The sequence below is a fragment of the Diadema setosum genome, chromosome 20 (assembly GCF_964275005.1).
Source record: "Diadema setosum chromosome 20, eeDiaSeto1, whole genome shotgun sequence".
NCBI classification, from domain to species: domain Eukaryota; kingdom Metazoa; phylum Echinodermata; class Echinoidea; order Diadematoida; family Diadematidae; genus Diadema; species Diadema setosum.
The window spans coordinates 33,891,728-33,915,622 of NC_092704.1; the positions used below are offsets into that span (position 1 = coordinate 33,891,728).

Sequence of the window (23,895 nt, forward strand, 5' to 3'; positions counted from 1 at the left end):
TAACGGGGAATGTTAATTTAAGACCAGCTGCACAGCCTGTAATGAAAATAAGAAAATACAAGTATAAATGAATATTCTTTATTTTCCTTTCTTAATCATAGAATGACTCAATAATGCTGTTCTTACACTCTCCCTGAGGTCAACTGAGTAGGAGAGGCAGATATATAGACATTTCCTTCAGAGTAGGTGCAAAGATAACCATTAACCAAACAAATGTAAGGACATATAGCATTCATGTCAAAAGGCGGTTTTCCCATTCACTTTGCATGTAATGTCCCATACGTAAGGCATTTGTCCCATACGTAAGCAAACTTTAATTAGTTATAAGATGAAGGACTAATTAAATTTCCTCATTTAGTTTTGCTAATCTGGAGTTGACATGAATAAATTAGAACTTCCTAAAGTATGATTGGTCAATGTTACAAATCTTCAGAAAAAACTTAAAAAAACATACTCAAATCCTTACGTATGGGACACTATGTTCTGGGAAAGTGCATAATTTGCATAATTAATGTGCTGACCTTGTCTTACCAATTGCAGATTATACTAACTCATACAGGGGTCATGTCCATAAAGGAACTAGGTCAAGGACAAATTCAACTGATTTTAGATGAATATTTATAATTTGTCCCATACGTAAGGTTTGTTTTTGATTTATGCAAATCAAGGCCATATTTCTTGCATAAATTTGCATAATTCAATATTTTCTTTGCTGGAAATATATGATTTAACTCTTTGGCTACAACATGATATCAATAACTTTTTGATAAAATCAAGATGAATTTTGAGCATCTGAGGGGACATTATCTTGGACTTGCCCTATTATAGATGTGCTGATCCAATTATGGTTCATAGATCTAGTTGTTGTTTTTTTCATTTAATGGATTAAGATTCTCTTTAAATCCTATATGTGCTGCAAAAGACATTGCATTCATGGGTGCTGCCTCTTACATGCTGAGTGCAAATGACTTTTGCTAGACCCTAAGTTTAACCCTACCATGTTGTTAGGTTGCCTATCCTAGTGCCGTTCTGTACGGAATAACAATTCTAGTGTTGAAGCTTTTCCTCGGTTCACTCACACTCCTAATACTAGGCACCATGTTTCTTATTTATCACTTATGTATGACCAGGAAATCTGTATTCGTACGTCCTACTAGGGTTGGTGGACTTCAGCCACGATCTTCGAAACGTACTAGCCCAGAATTCTTCTGTCAGGTCATATTCACGGGTTATACTCACTTTCAGGATCAGAAGTTGTAGAACAAGGTGCAGGGACTTCACTCAGCTCAGGATCAGCAGTTCTTGCAACGTTGTAACAACTGATAACAACTCAGGATCAAATGATATTGTGTCACGATCTTCCCACATTTATATTGTCTGGAAGAATCCTAGACACATTTCCAACTTCCAGTCATACATGTACATCTTCCCGGTAAAATTAACCAATCATCATGAAGAGGCATTGCTATCACTTGCATTTGTCTCTTAATATGCAAAATAGGATTCACTGCTCCTCAAAAATTTTAACTGCTCAGTGAGCCAGCCAATCACAGATTGCCTCCAATCATACATCTTCCCAGTAAAATAGACCAATCAACATGAAGAAGCATTGCTATCACTTCCTTTTGTCTCTTTACTTTATGCAAAATAGGATTCACTGCTCCTCAAAAATTTTAACTGCTCAGTGAGCCAGCCAATCACAGCTTTTCTCCAATCATACATCTTCCCGGTTAAATAGACCAATCAACATGAAGAAGCATTGCTATCACTTGCATTTGACTCTATTGTATGCAAAGTAGGATTCAATGTTCCTCAGAATTTTACCATGTCCAGTGAGCCAGCCAATCACACATCTTCCCGGTTATAGACCATTATAAAATGGGTTCACGAATGTAGCCAATTGGAAGCGCTGAAATGAGTCACGTGTGCGTGCATTAATTTCTTCAGGTATGCACTAAGAAGAGTCTCTCTTCCACATCCCTGGCCTGACGTACGTCACAATGTTTACACAAGCAGTGCGCACTCAATCAGTTGTTACAAGTGCGTCAGGCGCTACTATACGCGCTGTCAATCCTGTAAACAACTTCTAGTTCGGGCCGCGGGCTGCCATAACAGCCGACGGCCTTTCTTGTGCATAACAGTACGTGGCGTACGTATACTCTTATACGTACGTACAGTACTTATGTGTGGGATTTCCGAGTGCGACGTGCGTAAATGTTTGAGACGAACATCTTCGGACATCTTGACTTTTGAGCGAGAGCTACATGTAGCTGACTGGTATTGACCCACAAAGGTACGTGAATAATGCTATTAGTTTTCGACCCATTTTATAAAACAAATGATGCACAGGATTATTTCGTGGCGTTAGTGAAGGTGCGGCGCTCTCTCTAGTATTGACAACGGTTGCAAACATGCACTCGGCTGAGCCTCGTGCATGTCGAACCATTGTCAATACTCTCGAGCGCGCCGCACCTTCACTAACACACTCTATCCTGTGCATCATTTGTATAATAAACACAAAGAAGCATTGCTATCACTTGCATTGGTCTATTTTACCGATAAAATGTATGATTGGGTGAAAGCTGTGATTGGCTGGCTAAGTGAACATGGTAAAATTCTGGGGAGTATTGAATCCTACTTTGCATAAGATAAAGAGACAAATGCAAGTGATAGCAATGCTGCCCTACTTTGGCAAAAGGAAGCAAGTGACATCGGGTACAAAAATGCTACATGTACAAATGAAGAAAATAAGTTTTTGGGTAGGCCCTTCAGCATGGAAATTTGTGATGAGAAATAATGTCGGTATTCATGCAAGTCATATAGCGATGCATTCATGACAGTTCAAAGAATTTGATATTCCCATAGAATCTCATTATTATGTAACTTGCTTCCTGTTGCCAAAGTATTATAGATTTGTAGCAAACATGAAAAATCTGGCAAAAGGAAGCATGTGACAATCATATCATGAGTACAGCTGTATGTTTCTTGCTTCCTTTTGCCAAAGTATTATAGATTTGTAGCAAATATAAAAAAAAATGGCAAAAGGAAGCAAGTGACAATCATATCATAAGGATGTCACTTGCTTCCTTTTGCCAAAGTATTTTAGATTGTGTGCAAATATAAATTATTCGTCAAAAGGAAGCAAATGACAATCATATCATGAGGTTGTAACTGGCTTCCTTTTGCCAAAGTATTTCAGATTTTTAGCAAACATGACAAATCTGGCAAAAGGAAGCAAGTGACAATCATATCATGAGAATGTTACTTGCTTCCTTTTGCCAAAATATTGTAGATTTGTAGCAAACATTTAAGAAGATTGGCAAAGGAAGCAAGTGACAATCATATCAGAAGGATGTTACTTGCTCCCTTTTGCCAAAGTACTATAAAGTGGAAATTTTCGCGCATTTCGCGCAATCAGAAACTAGCGCGAAAATAAAAGCACACAAATATTTTTGCTTGTCATATGTTCCTGTGCGTGATGCCTTGATTCCGCGGAATTAAAAACATGCGAAACTCTTCTCACCCGGCCAAGCGCGAAAAATTAGTCGCGTGAAAATATCCACTTTCACAGTATTTTAGATTGTGTGTAAATATAAATGATTTGGCAGAGGGAGGCAAGCAACAATCATGTCATGAGGTTCTTACTTGCTTCCTTTTGCAAATTCTTTTCATGCAATTACTCTGCACTTGCTTCCTTTTGCAACCCAAATATCTTTATAACTTTTGGATTTTTCAGGTAAATAGAGCATGCCTTAAATATATGCCAAATCAATAAAAAAAGTCAATATTCATAAAAATGTCACTTGCTTCTTTTTGCCAAATTAGGGCACAATGCTTCTTCATGTTGATCGGTGTGTTTCACCGGGAAGATGTGTGATTGGAGGCAATCTGTGATTGGCTGGCTCACTGAACATGGTAAAATTCTGAGGAACATTGAATCCTATTTTGCATACAATAGAGTCAAATGCAAGCGATAGCAATGCTTCTTCATGTTGATTGGTCTATTCTTAAAACCGGGAAGATGTATGATTGGAGAAAAGCTGTGATTGGCTGGCTCACTGAGCAGTTAAAATTTTTGAGGAGCAGTGAATCCTATTTTGCATAAAGTAAAGAGACAAAAGGAAGTGATAGCAATGCTTCTTCATGTTGATTGGTCTATTTTACTGGGAAGATGTATGATTGGAGGCAATCTGTGATTGGCTGGCTCACTGAACATGGTAAAATTCTGAGGAGCATTGAATCCTATTTTGCATAAAGTAAAGAGACAAAAGGAAGTGATAGCAATGCTTCTTCATGTTGATTGGTCTATTTTACCGTGAAGATGTATGATTGGAAATTGGAAATGTGTCTAGGATTCTCCCAGACAATATAAATATGGGAAGATCATGACACAAAGTCAATTGATCCTGAGTTGTTATCAGTTATTGTACCATTTCAAGAACTGCTGATCCTGAGCTGAGTGAAGTCCCTGCACCTTGTTCTACAATTTCTGATCCTGAAAGTGAGAATAACCCGTGAATATGATCTGACAGAAGAATTCTGGGCTAGTACGTTTCGAAGATACCTTAGCGGCTGAAGTCCAACAGCCCTAGTAGGACGTACGAATACAGATTTCCTGGTCATACACAAGTGATAAATACATTTGTAAGAAACACGGTGTCTCGTATCAGGAGTATCAGTGAACCCAGGAAAAGCTTCAACACTAGAATTGTTACTCCCTACAGAACAGCACTAGGATAGGCAACCTAACAACATGGTAGGGTTAAACTTAGGGTCTAGCACAAGTCATCTGCATTCAGCACGTAAGAGGGACCCATGAATGCAATGTCTTTTGCAGCACATATAGGATTTAAAGAGAATCTTAATCCATTAAATGAAAACTAGAATTATCACTGAAGGTGATTAATACCCCTGCCCCTTGTGTTGCTTTATAGTATGTGATGTCATGAGGGCAATGACGTTAATACCAAGTTTGTGCACTTGTCGAATTGGAAACAGAATAATTTTAGTTTACTGTACAATTACAGAGTTGACACTGAGTATAAAACATACAGCAAATGGAAACATGCTTTCCCCCAGCATCACTACACTTAAAGACCATCATACACACCAAATTTGACCTTCACAGCTTGAATGGTTTACTTTCAATACAAAAATGAGTGGTTACCACGGCAACACATTTTCCTTTTAAAACTAGTAACACATTGGTGTCTTGCAAAACTCCACTTCTAGATCATGATACATACAAAATTTGACTTTAATTGCTTGAATGATTGAAAAGTTATTCGATCTGCAAGGTTTTGGTAAACTTGTGGTTACCATGGCAACGGTTTGTGTGACAAACACAAAAATTATGTGTTCCACATCTATACCTCAGGGCCATAATGCCTACCATATTTGGTTTCAATTGCTTGAAAACTGTGGAAGAAGTTCACTCCACAGGATTAAAAAAAAAAACAAACATGCGGTTACCATGGCAACGCATTGTCCGATACAAATACAAAGGACATTTTGCAAAACTACACTTAAAGACCATCATACACACCAAATTTCACCTTCATAGATTAAATGGTTCAATTTGATACAAAAATGAGTGGTTACCATGGCAACACTTTTTTCTTATATTAACACACTGGTGTCTTGCATAACTACACAGTCTCCAGATCATCATGTATTTGCCACCACATAGGATCCAAAATCAAGCTGAATATCTGGAAAATTTGCATGTTATGATGCACATCATTATGACAAGTGCAACTTGTACCAGAGATAGCACCAAAGAACAATTCCTAATTACAATGTGCATTTAATTGAGAGCAATATGGCCAACGGATCATTTTTATGGCCTACGATCATGAACCCATCATATTATACCACATGTTGCAATATCATGGTGTGTATAAGTATAGAGCACATTCCACCAGTTCATATGGGTTCAGGTAGGTCTAATATGTCATTAACAACATTAAGTAATGTATAATTCTCTTTATTTCTTCTTCATCCTATAGGCTGCATTTCTGAAATTGGAATGATGCTACATGCTGAAGGACAGTACTCGGTTCCATGTGAATGCTTTAAATCTGGTTTTAAAAAAAAAAGTGAAAATAAAGTCATGTATTTGCAACTGATTGACAAATTGCCCTACATCGACGTAAATTAGCACTGAATTGATCAGTGTTTTAGTAGTAGCCATGATAAAAAATCATGGGCGTACATACTCGAGCAGGATTCGAACCTACGACCTCCTGATCACCGGACAGGCGTCATCTCCACTAGACCACCGAGCTTTCGCCCGACAGCAAGTGTTGGTTCTAATCCTTATAGCATGCAGCGGGTACTGCTTTGTTATTCAAATTTATGAAATTCTTCCGTCGAGATGTTTTCATTGCAACTGATTGACAAATTGCCCTACATCGACGTAAATTAGCACTGAATTGATCAGTGTTTTAGTAGTAGCCATGATAAAAAAAAAAATTTACGTCGATGTAGGGCAATTTGTCAATCAGTTGCAATGAAAACATCTCGACGGAAGAATTTCATAAATTTGAATAACAAAGCAGTACCCGCTGCATGCTATAAGGATTAGAACCAACACTTGCTGTCGGGCGAAAGCTCGGTGGTCTAGTGGAGATGACGCCTGTCCGGTGATCAGGAGGTCGTAGGTTCGAATCCTGCTCGAGTATGTACGCCCATGATTTTTTATCATGGCTACTACTAAAACACTGATCAATTCAGTGCTAATTTACGTCGATGTAGGGCAATTTGTCAATCAGTTGCAATGAAAACATCTCGACGGAAGAATTTCATAAATTTGAATAACAAAGCAGTACCCGCTGCATGCTATAAGGATTAGAACCAACACTTGCTGTCGGGCGAAAGCTCGGTGGTCTAGTGGAGATGACGCCTGTCCGGTGATCAGGAGGTCGTAGGTTCGAATCCTGCTCGAGTATGTACGCCCATGATTTTTTATCATGGCTACTACTAAAACACTGATCAATTCAGTGCTAATTTACGTCGATGTAGGGCAATTTGTCAATCAGTTGCAATGAAAACATCTCGACGGAAGAATTTCATAAATTTGAAAAAGTCATGTATTGTCTGCAACAGCTAAATTATTAAGTGATAGTTATCTATAACTGACTTAAAATTTATAATTTCTGAACTGCCCTGAATAAGAAGCTCAATGTGTAATGACAGTTGCTATTCAACCTGATTAGAAATTTGCTTTATTGTGTAAATTACTTGGATAAAGCAAAAGAATTTAAGCAAAGCCTGAAATAATGACTTTATTTTCATTTATCTATTATTCTTACCCCTTAACAGAATGAAAATCACACAAAGATGAGAGATTGAGAGCATCGCACAAGGATAACAGATTTCATCATGAAAGCGAAAAAGAAGAGCACCACCATGAGGTCCCTTCACATGAAGACATTGTATGCAAAGAATCCAGACTGCCTCTCAACAGACAGTAATATGTGGGGACTACCATCAGGGTCATGAACGCTTCGGACTAGCTGCAGGCAAACAATGTACCTGCAATGTTCTTCAATTCCTCGTGAAGGCTGAACAGGAGAAAGTAGTTGACTGGAAAACCACAGATGTCAATGGCATCTTAGACAAGGGAGTTGAAGTATCATAACGGGCTCCAACATTGCAGCAGCACTACACAAACTTATTTCATGATTGATGATTTACCAGTTTCTTGAAACAAATGGACAGACAAGCAAACTTACTCGCTTGAATCGCAGCTGGAACTTTGAACACCAGAGAGACAAACACTAATGCCGGACGATACTCTCTGAGAGATGCCCTTCGTCAATCATCTGTGCTTCAGCTCTCAATGTTCATAACATTTGGCACAGGAACACCTAGTTACACCATTGGACTCTTTCATTGTGACAACAAATATTATCTGTTTGACAGTCACTCAAGGAACAGCAAAGGACTTTGTGCACCAGAAGGTACTGCAGTACTACTAATACTCAATGGCCTGGAGGCAGTGGAGTGACACATACAAGAACTTAGCAGGTCACTTGGCATGTCTGATGCAATCTTTGAAGTGGTTCCTGCTTCCATACTGACTGTTGGAGCAAGCAATACAATGATGCATCGAAGCAGGCAAGTCAAGCTCTTTATCGCTACTTCCAAAACCAGGCTCTGAAGCAGACAAGAAGAAGGGAAAGATCTGACAAATCTAAGCAGACTGGCAGGGAACTCTGTAGCAGCCCATTAATCAGAGGAAGAAAGATTGGAAGGAAGCTTGGAAAGAAAGCAGAAAAGGAGAAGGTTCGGAAGAGGGTTTTGCAAGATACAATGACCAACAGTGAGAGAGAAGCAGCAGCAAAAAGAGACAGAAAAAGAAAAAAGATCACTTGCAGTAAGATGACCACCACTGAGAAAAGGAAAGTCAACGAGAGGGAGGGACAGAGGATAACAAATATTCGCAATAAAATGTCAACAACTGAGAAAGAAAAGCTTGGTGAGAGGGAGAGACAGCGGATAAGAAATACTCGCAGTAAAATGTCTACAACTGAAAGAGAAGATGCAGAAACAAAAGACAAACTGAGGAAGAAACAATCTAGGAACAAGATGACCATCGCTGAAAAAAGCAAGTCAGCAAGAGGGAGAGACAAAGGATAAGAAATACATGAAGTAAAATGTCTACAACTGAAAGAGAAGATGCAGAAACAAAAGACAAACTGAGGAAGAAACAATCTAGGAACAAGATGACGATTGCTGAAAATAGCAAGTCGATGAGAGGGAGAGACAAAGGATAAGAAATACACGCAGTAAAATGTCTACAACTGAAAGAGAAGATGTAGAAACAAAAGACAAACTGAGGAAGAAACGATCTAGGAACAAGATGACGATTGCTGAAAATAGCAAGTCGATGAGAGGGAGAGACAAAGGATAAGAAATACACGCAGTAAAATGTCTACAACTGAAAGAGAAGATGTAGAAACAAAAGACAAACCGAGGAAGAAACGATCTAGGAACAAGATGACGATTGCTGAAAATAGCAAGTCGATGAGAGGGAGAGACAAAGGATAAAAAATACACGCAGTAAAATGTCTACAACTGAAAGAGAAGATGTAGAAACAAAAGACAAACCGAGGAAGAAACGATCTAGGAACAAGATGACGATTGCTGAAAATAGCAAGTCGATGAGAGGGAGAGACAAAGGATAAGAAATACACGCAGTAAAATGTCTACAACTGAAAGAGAAGATGTAGAAACAAAAGACAAACTGAGGAAGAAACTGTCTCGAAACAAAATGAACAGCAGTGAAAAGGCAAGAATTTCAGAGCATGACAGGTTACGGAAAACTGTCAAAAGGTCTGGAAAACACTAGGAAAATGAGAAACATAGGGATCAAAAATCGACAAAGAAACAAGCGTCATCCGACCAGCACAGAAAAGGTCATAACATCATTTCATGCCCACAGTTGTGAAGCACCTATTTATACCTGCACGTGTTGCCACAGACAAGATCATGTATATAAATCTGTATTTCGATTCAAGTTAAGTTCATATACTGCAAGCCATTCCTTTCTTAGACAATGCACAAGCAATGTAACATCTGTAGGAGGTATAGAATGGGTATGCAACACATGTAACAATTACTTGAGAAAGAAACAGATGCCTCCACAATGTGTTTCTAACAAGCTATGCGTTGATGCTGTGCCAGCAGAGTTAGCATCACTGACAAATCTTGAAGCACGTTTACTGGCAAAGCGCTACCCATTTATGAAACTTCTTGCATTGCCAAGAGAAAAGCAGCCTGGCATCAAAGGTGGTGTAGACAACGTGCCAGTCACTGTAGATAGCATCTGCAGGGTCAGTCTCCAAAGAACTCTTTCCCAAGCAGGTACAATGTAATATCCCTCTGAAACTCAAAAGAAAAATGACATGCAAAAACTATGTATCATATCAAAACATCCGCCCTAACATTGTGAAAGATGCCCTGTCACATCTTCAATCAATAAACAAATTCAACAAACAGATGACAAAGAATGATGCTTGGGAAAAACAGAGCAGAGATGAAGATCCTGAAGTGTGGCAACAGCTTGCGTCTAGGGAGAAATCAGACGACGAGAATGATGCTACTCTCACTATCTCTGGTTCAAACAGTGAGACGAACATCTCTGATACTGCCACTTCAATACAAAAGCAATCAACAAGTGAGAAAGAAACAAGTATGAATGAAGGTTCTCAAAGTGATGACATAGAGTCTGAGGATGAAGAGGATCCTACATCACTACTGCGTGGTGTCAGATATGATACATGTGTGCAGCCATCGGATCCAGCCCTGGCATCTGAGAGTGTATGTATCTTGTCCCAAAGACGACAGATCTAATAAAATCATAGTGATCAGTCGACCGTGACGTCACTATGACGTCATTATATGAAAACACATTCTCATTCATATCTCATTAATGGAATGGAATTTTTCAATGAAATTTACGTCACATATATTTCAAGTCAAGCGCATTCTATTCATATTCTCAAAATTCATATTTACCCTTGAAACGCTCTGATGAGTTGTACATGTCATTTCATGGGGTGGCAATGCTGGCAAATGATTAAAAGATATCAAATTTCTTAATAAAGTAAAAAAGTAAATTTTCAAAATGACGTCATCAAATTTCAAGTTTATTCGAGCATATCTCACTAATCCTTTGTCAATTTTCACCCAGATTTCAGTATGTTGTAGCTTATTAAATGCTCTTTCATTAATGTGATAACAGTATTTTGATTAGATGACGGCATCACCTCGTAAAAATGGATTGAAAGTAATCTTGTCAAATTTGACCAGTTTACGTGTTATCTCTATGGGAGTGCAGTTTTTCTGGAAATGAAAATTGACATGACTATCTTTATCGAGCACTAGCTCACTTATGCTTCTGTGAATTTCTCCCAGATTTTAGTATGTTGTAGCTGAGACTTTGTGCTATTGTGAATGTGCCCTTCGTTTTTTCATACGATGTCTGCATCACGTCAAAAAACTTGGTTGAAATTAAAGCTTATCTTCGATGTATTGAAATATTTCTTTCTTTCTGCAACTTTCTTTGCAATAACTCAAGAAAAACATATCTCATCACCCCCATATTTTGCACATGTTTAGTTCATGTCACGTACATTATTTGATAAAATAACAACTACTTGATCAGACGCCATCTTGGGTATGTAAATTAGGGTCAAAGGTCATAAATGGTTCATCCTGTATCTAAGTGAATACATGTCCTATCTCTCCCATATTTTGCACACGCAAAGATCATGTTACAAGAATCATTTCACAAAATAACCACTCTTTGCTCAGATGCCATCTTGTCTGTGCAAAGTGGGGTCAAAAGGTCATATGTACTTCTTTCTGTTTCTTCGTTATGACGTGTTATCTCTATGGGAGGGAATTTTTCTAGAGGTGAAAATTGACATGATTGTCTTTATTGAGCACTAGCTCACTTACCCTTCAGTGAATTTTTCTCAGATTGTAATATGTTGTAACTGAGACTTTGCGCTATCTTTAAGTGCCCTTTTTTTTCATATAATGTCGGAATCATGTTAAAACACTTGGTTGAAATTAAAGCTTATCTTCGATGTATTGAGATATTTCTATGTTTCTGCAACTTTCTTTGCAATAACTCAAGAAAAAAAGCCCCTATCACCCCCATATTTTGCACATTTTTAGTTCATGTCACGTACATTATTTCATAAAATAACAACTACTTGATCGGACAACATCTTGGGTATGTAAATTAGGGTCAAAGGTCACAAATGTTTCATCCTGTATCTTGGTGAATACATGTTTTATCTTTCCCATATTTTGCACACGCAAAGATCATGTTACAAGAATCATTTCACAAAATAACCACTTTTTGCTCAGATGCCATCTAGGTTGTGCAAAGTGGGGTCAAAGGTCATATGTACTTGTTGCTGTATCTTCGTTATAGTGTATACAGATTTGGTACCAAAGATGGCAGATACAATGTATGACTCCCTTTTCTAGGTGAGAATCCAAACATCACACGGCCAATGTCTCTGAACACAGATGAAACCTGCATGGTCATGCCCATTGCGATCAGGACTTGAATCATTGATTAAAAAAAAATCGGATCACCTTAATATGTCAGTGATGACAAATTACAATCTCTAGTGTTAAACTCCCATTGTCACAAAAAGTTCCTTCTCCTCAAATGTTGTGCAGAGATTAACTCAGAAAGTCCTCTTCCTATCAATTTCAAAATTATACCATATCATATGTATCATGTCCCAAAGACCGGACATATCTAATAAAATCATAGAGATCAGTCGACCATGACGTCACTATGACGTCATAACATGAAAACACATTCTCATTCATATCTCATTAATGGAATAGAATTTCTCAATATAATTTATATCACATATATTTCAAGTCTGAAAGCGCATTCTACTCATATTCTCAAAATTCATATTTACTCTTAAGAAGCGCGTGTACACGCGCGGTGAAATATTTACATTCTCCAATCGAGCTCAAAATTTTTTTGCACACGTTTCAGACCATTTGGAGCATTTTTTGAAAAATTGAAAAAATTGGACGGACGCGTACGTGCGCGCACATATACATGTACAACATGTACGCACGCACAGCTCATATGGAATAGAAATTTCCCGTTTTTTCACTTTGATCGGATGTCTGAAATGTCAAGGAATATTTCTACCAAGTTTCAAGTCAATCCGACTCAATATGACGTCATACGGGCCCGTCAAAGTTGAAATTCCGTGCGCGTGTCAATGGCGATATACAGTGCAACTACAGGTGTATGCCAAAAAACCGCCAATTTTAAATCCGATTTTACTCGTCAGGACGGACGGTGACCCCCCATTTTCTTTACATATAATTCTGAAAGCTGATGAGTTGTATATGTCATTTCATGGGTTGGCGATGCTGAAAAAATGATTAAATATATCACATTTCTTAATAAAGTAAAAAAGGTAAATTTTCAAAATGACGTCATTGAATTTCAAATTCACTCAAGCATATCTCACTAATCCTTTGCCGATTTTCACCCAGATTTCAGTATGTTGTAGCTTATAAAATGTTCTTTCATAAATTTTATTACACAATTTTGATTAGATGACGGCATCACCTCGTAAAAATGGATTGAAAGTAACCTTGTCAAATTTGACCAGTTTACGTGTTATCTCTAAGGGAGTGCAGTTTTTCTGGAAATGAAAATTGACATGACTATCTTTATCGAGCACTACTGTAGCTCACTTACCCTTGGGTGATTTTCTCCCAGATTTTAATATGATGTACATGTATCTGAGACTTTGGGCTATTGTAATTATGCCCTTCGTTTTTTCATACATACATTGTATATTAAAGACGTCGGCATCACGTCAAAAAAACTTGGTTGAAATTACTAAAGCTTATCTTCGATGTATTGAGATATTTCTTTCTTTCTGCAACTTTCTTTGCAATAACTCAAGAAAAACAGCCCCTATCACCCCCATATTTTGCACATGTTTAGTTCATGTCACATACATTATTTCATAAAATAACAACTACTTGATCGGACACCATCTTGGGTATGTACATGTAAAGTAGGGTCAAAGGTCATAAATGTTTCATCCTGTATCTTGATGAATACATTTTCCTATCTTTCCCATATTTTGTACACGTAAAGACCATGCTACAAGGATCATTTCATAAGTCAAGAACTTTTTGCTCAGACGCCATCTTGGATGTGCAAAGTGGGGTCAAAGGTCAAATATACTTCATTCTGTATCTTCGTTTAGTGTATACGGAATTCGGTACCAAAGATGGCAGGTCTGACTCCTTTTTCTAAATGAGAATCCAAACATCACACGGCCAATGTCCCCTCAACATGCGTATTTGGATCAGGACTCACATCATTGATTTCCGAACAGATCGGATCACCTAATTTGTCAGTCTTGAGCTTAACACATACAGTGTAGAAAATCTTGCACTTTGATGATTTGGTAATGATGATATTTATGTCAAATTTAATTATGCTGATTTTATGCACATATTTTAAAAGCTAATTTGACAAGATGGTCAAATATGAAAAATTCAGTCCTTCGGCTTTCATTTGATACCAAAATGAATGAGAATTGACTATTATTTGAAAATTTGATGGTCATGTCCACTTTATCGTGGAATTGCCCTTTGTTGCCAAATGCTTCATCCAGACTAGAATTAAAATCACTTAAATGGATAAATTGTAGGGGTTCACCTTGACCTTTGACCTTAAACCTCTGGACCATTTTATCCAAATTCTAATCAAGTACTTGTCCCATCATACATCATCCTTGGACCAAGTATAGTAATAAAAACTTCAACCAGTCTTGGGTAATCACATAAATGGGTAAATTTCCTGATTTGATCTCTGGCCAACTTCACTTAGTGTATCATCCTTGTCCCATTATGTGTTATCCTAGGACAGCAAGTTTGGCAATATAATTTTTGTTAAATGTATGCTAAAATTTTTTATAATAAAAAATTAATAAAATAATTGTGCCATCAAACATCATCCTTACACCAAGTTTGGTGATATAAATGTTTTATGCTTGCAAGACTGTTAACTTCCAAAATCTTATCAAGTTATTGACCCATTATACATCATCTTCAGAACACTTTGTTGCCACTATGCTTCATCCAGACTTGAGTTATCACATAAATGGATAAATTTTAGGGGTTCACCTTGACCTTTGAACTTAAACCTCTGGTCCATTTTATCCAAGTTGTAATCAAGTACTTGTCCCATCATACACGTACACCATCCTTGGACCAAGTATAGTAATAAAAACTTCAACCAGTCTTGAGTAATCACATAAATGGGTAAATTTCCTGATTTGACCTTGACCTCTGACTTTTGACCTCTGGCCAACTTCACTTAAAAACTAATTAAGTAATTAACTCATCATATTTTGTATCATCCTTGTCCCATCACATGTCATCCTAGGACAGCAAGTTTGGCAATATACAGTACGTTAAATGCATGCTAAAAGTTAATAATGCAAGCATTGCATATACACTAGTATATGAGGGAATAGTAAAAATTTTGAGTTGACCTTGACCTTTGATCCCTGACTATTGACCCATGACCCCTAAATTCCCTAGATAATCCCTGCCAGTCAGTACATGCGTATGTACAAAGTTCCATGAAGATACATTGAGCCATTTGCGAAAAAAATGAAATTGTAACTCACCTAACCTTCGACCTTTTGACCTTCGACTTTATGACATGAAACTCTCTCTGGAGAATCTTTACCCAGTAGTACAATGTACATGTCTACACTAAGTTTCAAGAAAATACCTTCGGGCATTGCATGGATATGGGGGAAATAGCAACATTTTCAACATTCAACCTTGACCTTTGACCTCTTGCCAATGTCACTAAAATCTACTCAACTAATTGCCCCATCATACATCATCCTTTAGACCAAGTTTGGTGAAAGCTGCTTCATCCAGTTTTGAGTTATCATGTAAATAGATAAACTTTAGGATTTGACCTTGATCTTTGACCTTAGACCTCTGTCTGATTTCACTCAAAAATTAATCAAATAGTTTGTAATTGACCCATCATACATCATCCTCGGACAAAGTTTGGTGAAATTTGCTTGATCCAGTCTTGAGTTATCGCGTAAACGGATACAATTTCATGATTTGACGTTGACCTATGACCTTTGGCCTTTGGCTGATTTCACCCAAAACCTAATCAAGTAATTGCCATATCATACTTTATACTTGGACCAAGTTTGGTAAGATTCCAGCCAGTATTACTCAAGTTATTGCGTAAACGAATGCGGACGGACGGACAACCCGAAAACATAATGCCTCTTACAGCACCACTTTGTGGCGGAGGCATAAAAACAAAAACAGAATGAATCTTATAACATATGTACAATGTATAAGAATACTATTCTATAACTTAAAGGGTGTGTACAGTTCTGGTCGAGGTGAGGATTTAGCTTTTAACGTTTTGCAAGATATTCAGAAACCACTCTATGACATGTCAAAGAGCATGCAATTCTAAGGGGTATCAAAAGTTTATTTGATGAAAATCGGTTTTGGAATGGCTGCGATATCCAAAAATAAGGTGTTCTAACTCAAACAAAGAGATCCTAATAAAAAGCATGGCCTGTCGCCTTTTATTATTATCACTTTTTTGGATATCTCAGCCATTTGAAAATCAACTTTCATCAAATAAACTTTGAATAGTGAGGTTTCTCATTATCTCACTTAGGAATGTTAAAAACATGAATCCCCACCTCAGCCAGTACTGTACAGTCCCTTTAAAACATCAATGATTGAGTAATTTTGAGACTGATAAAACTGAGATTGGTCACAAAACCACTGGATTATCCAATGCAAGTGTGGGATGTCTGTACTCAAATGAATCACTGCGTTAGTGATAACCCATGTATTTCCTTTGCAACAAAATAGTTTATGTTGAATGCTCTCAAAGTTTTCAGCAATAGTCAGCTCACAGTGTATCATGCAGGGAACACCATGAAGTAACACAACAACTTCCAACTAAAGAGTGATGTCGAGTGCTTTGCAACTCCACACATACATGGGCATCAATGAAGAGAATGGGCACAGTCTCGTCAACTATAAATATATCACACTGTGTCTGACTGTACATTCAGGGTGAACAATTTTGTCAAGTACCAACTGTACGTAACAAGAAGTTTACATATTGTTATTACACAAGTTGTTGCTTTTTTCTCCATGTTGATGATACAGCTTGTAGCAGGAACTATTCAGTGACAGACCACAGAAACCACTTCCCCTACAAATCTGTAGGTGGTTTCTTCCCTGTGTCAAAGTTTGTTTTCACATTTACTTCCGAGGGGTTCTCTAGGAACTATTAACAGAAAGTAAAACTTGGGTAAGACATGAGTGGACTTTTTTTTATACATTGTAAATAAACTGTTTGAATTAATTTTGAAGTGTCATATATGGCATTATGGAGAGTATTCCTCCATTATGGGAAGTCATCTTGCAAAATCCCTGGTTGTGCAAGACTGATTGGTTCAGGGACAAGCTAGGAATTTTTTTTTTTTTTTTCAGGGAAAAAGCTATAATTTTCACATCATTAACATCCCCTGTGAATATCATGCAATGATCTTTGGGGAAAAAAAAAAGTTGTAATAAAAAAATATTCCAGAGAGTAATATTAATATGAATGACTGTGGTAGGATCAGGTACTTCCTCTGCGCTCGCAGTGATCACGTGTTAAACTAGAAATGTCGCTACAGCGACTGGTTATACCCCCGCCAAACAACATTTCATAAGCTTTGGTCAAAACAACATTTCATAAGCTTTGGTAAAAAAACTGAGGAAGTAGTTAAATCCGCAAGATCTTTCCTTGATCTTCTGCCATTAATATGCCGTTACCATGGCAACGTACTTTCGGGTACTGTCGAAAAATGCGTCTTGCACATCTACAACCAAAGGCACACATCTGTACCAAGTTTCATGGAAATTGGGCAAAAACTGAGGAAGTAGTTTGCAACACAAAATTTTCCATTTTGGCTCATAATATGTGAGCTGTTACCATGGCAACATACTTTTTGTCACTGTCAAGAAATGTGTCATGCTGACCTATATCCTAAGACAAACATTCAATATGAATTCCATGAGAATTGGAAGAACACTGATGAAGCAGTTTTGCCATGAAGCATTTTGACCTACATTGTATATTTTACCAATAACATGCCGTTACCATGGCAACGCACTTTTTGCCACTGCGGAAATATGTGTCTTGCACATTAACTTATTCAGATGAACATCTGTACCTAATTTCATAAAAATTGATCAAAAACTGTGGGAGGAGTTCGCGACGCAAGATTTGTACCCATTTTTGCCCATAATATGCCGTTACCATGGCAACGTACTTTTGGGTACTGTCAAAAAATACGTCTTGCACATCTACAACCCAAGGCACACATCTGTGCCAAGTTTTATGGGAATCGGTTGAAAACTGAGGAAGTACATGTACTGTAGTTGCGATGAAGATTTGCAACGGACCGACCGCCCGACCGACCGCCCGACCGCCCGACAGACCGCCCGACCGACCGTCCGCTGATTCCTATATACCCCCTTCAAACTTCGTTTGGCGGGGGTATAATAATTCACCATCTTGTATGGTTCAGGCCCTTGTAGGTGCAGTAGATAATATTACTTTTGGCCTAGAGAGTATCACATCGGGCAGTATGAGTTATAAGTACGTGTGGATAAAAGCTGAAGGAAGAGGTCTAGGGCTGCAGAAAAAAAGCTGGAGCAGGAAGCAGAACAGAAGCACTCTCATCTCATGAGGAAGCAGGGCACCTGCACCAAGGTTTGGACCTCCTGTGCCAAGGTTCAACCATGCCCAGAAGCATTTAGGCTTCTACTGTACATGTAGCAGGTGGTCGAATTTTGGACTGCATTGTGGGGGACTTAAATGGGCAGCTTGCATTGGTCAACCTGTTCAGCAATGAATCGAAGGGACTGTTAACCAGAGCATGGAGATTCCATGAAGAATTTGCAGCCGGTCATGACTTCCCAGCACTGTATCTGGTCCTAGGCAACAAATTACATGTAAGTACATGTAGATACTCTGGGTGTGAGGACAAACAAGAACATCTGATACTAATGGGTTAGACATGCTCAAGGAGGGGATCTTCAATACTGGCAGCAAAAGACCTGCAGGCACCTTGCCCTGTTGCATAAAACCCTTACTGCTGGACTTACCGCTCCTTTCTAGCGGTAAGTCTTCAAATTAGCGGTTAAGCTTATAATCCTTGATGCTGATTGGCTGTGATGCCTAATTTTGACGGTAGTTACCATTGAAATTTAACGGCAAGTTTTATGCAACGGGCCATCCAGACTGCCAGTGGTTTGCAAGGCTAGACAACAGATTCTGGGACATGGGCAGACACACAGGTTAAAAGAGAAATCTTCTTTAAACACCCTCGTGGCTCCAGGTATTAATCATTTCCTTTGGTATGGGAATACACTGCATGCCTACACTTACCTACAGTGTATAGTAAATAAAATGCAAAAAATTATATCTACTAGAGAGAGGTCTAGAGTAACTACCTCTGTTTGTGACAGGGTGCCTATTTCAGTCAGACCGCAACGTCCTGAAAAGCCTTCACATTTATCGTACGCGTATGCATGGACCTCGCGGACATGAATACGTAATGAGCTGGGAGACCACATTTTTAGAGTCTCTGTAAATCTAAACGACATTATCAATCTTCATGATTTATACATCGATGAAAAGCTGAAGAGTTGTACTTTGATGAAATTCGACCACTTAAAAGGTTATGACATATAAAATATACTGAACAAGGAAATTATAAAACACAAAATTTGCATATTTTTCACTTTTCTTAAGGGGTACACTAGACCAACGAAATTAAGGTGGACCAAAATGGAAGAGGTATAGAATGAAAGAGGAAATATCACTCTATGAAAACATAATGATTTTATGTGGACTGATCCTATGAACGGGTCAGGTTGGCGAATAAATCATTGCGTTGTACAGTTAATTTTTGACGAGATTTCAGTTTGCCGCGAATACGCGTTTCTGATTGGTTAATTCCCTCTGAGTGGAGAGTTGAACGAACCTCGCGGAATGACAGTAAACGTGTACTAGTACGAAGTACTCTACATAACAGTAATACACTGTGTGAAGATGACAGTGTAGGACCCCATGGTGTGTGTGTGTGCGCGCACACAATGTATGTATACGCGCTCAGGTTCAGGCAACTGCAGCTGCGACAAGATCTCCACGTAAACAACAAGAACAACACTCCACTCTGATCGACAGCTCAACTTTGGCTTGAACTTTGTTTGCACAACTAGATAGAGTAGCGATACAAATCAATAATAAAAGATCTAGCACTAAATTTGCGCATATGAGTTCTTTGGGGTTCTCTATTTGGTATTAGAATAATTATTCCTTATTAATCCACTGTATACATCGCTGAATAATTTATCTAATGATACCTTAGGAGCGCATGATCATTCATGTATCTCAAATTGCCACACTATGATTTTTACTCGACGAGACTTTCGATTTTCGTTGGTTTCTAAGCGAGGGACCAATTCAGTTCTTACTGTGCTATTATAACAAGTATATCTAAAACGTTGACCATCATTCATTTGTTGATTCAACCTATGAACGGGTCGGGTTGGCAATAAATAGAAAGCCTTGTTCTAATTTGTCTCAGGGTCGTTTGGAAAATATCGATATAATGCAGAGATATGAATAATGGTATCATAAGCTCATTTTGTATAATGTAAGCATCAAAAGGTGTGATTTATTTCAAATATTCACAAACCATGTCAATTAGTCAAGGATAGTAGATCTTCATGTCGTCAATAAGTGAATCTCGTAGACCATGCACTTTGTCTCTGAATTATCTCGCAAAATCTCGGGTGCTGAGAAGGACATGCGCAAAAACCTGCGCGTACGATAAATTTTTGATTTGAGCTCATTAACAGCAGCGTTGCGGTCTGACTGATTTGCAGCAGGAGCAGTTCATTTGTTGATAAACTGCTCAATTAGGGGCGAGATCGCAAGAGCTTACGAGACTCTCACTTCCTGTATTCAACACGAGAGTAACTTTGGCTTTGTTCTGCAGTGAGCACACTTGACGCTCTTTAGCTGTCCTGTCGATGAATAAACTGTCCCTGCTGCAATAAGGCACCCTATCGCAAATGGGGAAAATTACTCTAGCTACTCTAGTACACTAGCTAGTACAGCCACAGGCAAAGGAGAGGGTGATCTTTTTCTTCTTTTATATTATATCTACAGACACATTCTGCAAGTGAGGTGAGCAGGAAAGGATTTTTGCCTGATTTCTGATCGACAGGAAAGCTCAGCCGGATCCCACCTTCAATCCTAAAGGTGTGATTTCACGGCGCACACGAACGATTTGCGAAGGACGCGAATGGCAAAATCCAGCATTTGTATTTTAGTCTGCAAAAGATCGCCAAACAAACGTGAGGGTTCGGAAACGTCGTCAATTGTTCGCGAATGTCGTTTTTACTTCGGCGAGAATTTCAAAAAAATTTGAAATTTTTTGCGAACCTTTTCCGCACACTTGGTCGTGATTTTCTCTTGAATTGTTCTTGAAAGTGTCTTTAAAGCCTCGTCATATATGCGCAAGACCTTCGCAAGACACGCACGATGTTCGCAAAATGTTCGTGAAACCCCAAACAGACTCCGAATCTTTGGAGAATGTCTCGCGCATGTTATGCGAAATCTGCGAAGTTTTTCCGATCATTTTACGACGTAATCACAAACTGTTCGCATACCTTTTGAGACACTCTCGCAAACGTTTAGCGCACGTTTGGGGGATGTATGACCTATACATTTTCTACAAATAAAAATCGTAGCATACATCTAAACATCAAACAAATATTAACAACTATAGTAACAGAAAAAAATTAAAGACCAGCAAAGAGAAAGAAGTCTTTGATATACAAAAAAAAATCGCAGAATACACTTAAAATTAATCTAAAGTATGTAAAATTTCATTTGAACTACAGAGATTATGTGTTGGAGGAACTGCAACAAAAAAATGAAATGCTTTACTAGTGGAGTCAGGTCCTAGGAAAAAAAAAATGTAGGAAAGCACACGATAGAGAAATGAGAGAAAAAGAAAGGAGAAATAGAGGGAAAAAAAAAAATCAGCTCAAGACAGCTTCCACCTCCCCTTGGGTTTTCTCCCATGATTATTGAAAATGTTTCGTTGTTCGCATTTCCGTCGCGTGTTCTTCGTGTACGTAACACGCACTGTACTTTAGCAATGATACATGTACATACGACATTTGCACATACGTCATGGAAACTTCGCACAAATTGCACAAGAGTAGTTTTCGGCTTCATTGTCGGAACACATTCGGAGAAAAACTTTTCCGAATGTTGGATTTTGTCACTCGCATCCTTCGCAAATCGTTCGCGTGCTCCGTGAAATCACACCTTAAGTCAGAATATAAATTGGGATGGGGGCCCAAAACAGAATTTGTCTTTTTGCTGTCACCATCACAACCAACCCAATAGCAATCTTCGTGATTCTTCCTTCCTTGCTACGGCTACATGATAGTACATGTACATCTCTCCTAACCTTGGGGCGCTCCTTGTACACAGCAGCGCGAAGCGTTGGGGCTGGTCGCAGTTTAATACTGTACATCTCTCCTAACCCTGGGGCGCTCCTTGTATACATGTACATTGTACAGACAACAGTTAACGAATGCTTTGCATTCGGTGTTTGGGCTGTGTTTCGCAGTTACATCTCTCCACTCAAATCAATTGCTATTACATTGTAAAAGTTTTAGCACACATTGCCATTGGCATTGGTATTCTCTTCTTCCTATGAAGAAAAAGCACCGATAGGGCCGTAAACTGCACCCACAATTGCCGAAAAACTAACCTCTGTTACACTTGATCGATGTTAGAGTAAGTTAGATGTCTAAGATTATGTTGCAGTTGTAGACCAAGAATAGGTCTTGAACATTTTTTGTAAACATTTACTAGAGACTAACTGTTACTATAGTCGTGGTTCTGCAATCAATTGCAATCATGTCGAGCATGGGGCCCCCTAAAGTAATTTAAACTTGTAAATTTAGTCTCGATCTACATGATCTAGATGACACAGGCAGCAGCACGAGTGACATGGCAGTTTCATATTTGAAACTCAATGGCCACGATACTGTACTGCTTTTGGTCTTCAACTTACGCAGGTCCACCCGATTGCTTGCCCAAGACTGTGAAGTCGAACACTTTCGACGTACCGGTAGTAGTATCTGAGTAAGAACAGGAACACTTGTTGCCTCCAACCAATGCTTTGCATTCCTGCTGCCCCTCTCCTCGTTTCACATTGTGTAGTAAAATGAGAGCACACACAAACTGGAACACGTTCATCATATCTCGACAGAGAGGGTATGGTGGTTTCAGAACCTCAGTTAGCAACAAACAGTAAGTGGCCTGAAAGCTGGACACCTCAGACTTAATACTACAGTAACTGGTAGTAGGCTAATTCCATACAGTCTGCAACCTAGGCCTACCTAAAGTATCAGGTTCTCTCTTCAGTCATCAAGACCGTACAGGTACGTGTATAATACCCGGTACCCGAGCCGTAGCATAGGGCCAAGGATTTTACTAAGAGAACTCGATCATGTGACAGAGTACAGCACATAGCCTTTCACCAAGGCTTTTTTAAATGTTGGAATGTAGAAGTTGCTGTTGTAGGGCTTTTTTTGGCGTACGCCTCAGTAGTGGGAGGGAAAAAGATAACCTATTTAAAACAAACAAACAAACAAACGAACAACACAAGTTAGTGGAGTTAATTTGAGTCAAAATGGTCCTGAGCAGTGGATCATAGGCGGCTATAACACAGAATCTTCGTCAGATTAAAAACATGAACAAATCAAACACTAGTCCATACGGACTACAGAAATTTAACACCCTTACAGGCTCATATTAGGCCCTACGACTACACATGTACTACCAGTTATAGTACGGGTTCAAATGTACTATACATTATGAATGGGAGGGTGTGTACGCTACACGGAACAATGAAAATGAAGGATGGTCGTATCAAGAAAAAAAAAAAAAAAAATCCCGCGGTAAGCGCAGATCGAGTATGGAGGGGGATTAATGGAGCAACGGAGTTAGAGAGCAATCAACAATGATCAAAAGAGAGGTAGCGCCGCCAGGGAGAGTAAACACGCGGGCCGGGGGCGTGTTTTTTTTTAGACAGCGCAGATTGGGGACCCTAAAAATCTATTGGGGACCCAACCCTAAACCTAACCCTAATCCTAATCCTAACCCTAACCATCAAACCCTAACCCTAACCCTAACCGTAACCCCAACCCTAACCC

At 38.7% G+C, this 23,895-nt stretch overlaps 1 protein-coding gene across 1 annotated transcript in view; it reads right to left on the reverse strand.

The window, feature by feature from the left end:
* LOC140243784 (cation-dependent mannose-6-phosphate receptor-like) overlaps nt 1–23,092 on the reverse strand; it is a 36,951-nt gene extending 13,859 nt beyond the window's left edge. Inside the window, exon 1 of the mRNA XM_072323453.1 lies at nt 22,752–23,092. Within this exon, the coding sequence (XP_072179554.1) occupies nt 22,752–22,939 (188 nt within the window). The 5' untranslated portion in view covers nt 22,940–23,092. The remainder of the gene's footprint in view (nt 1–22,751) is intronic.
* Nucleotides 23,093–23,895: the final 803 nt, after the last annotated feature.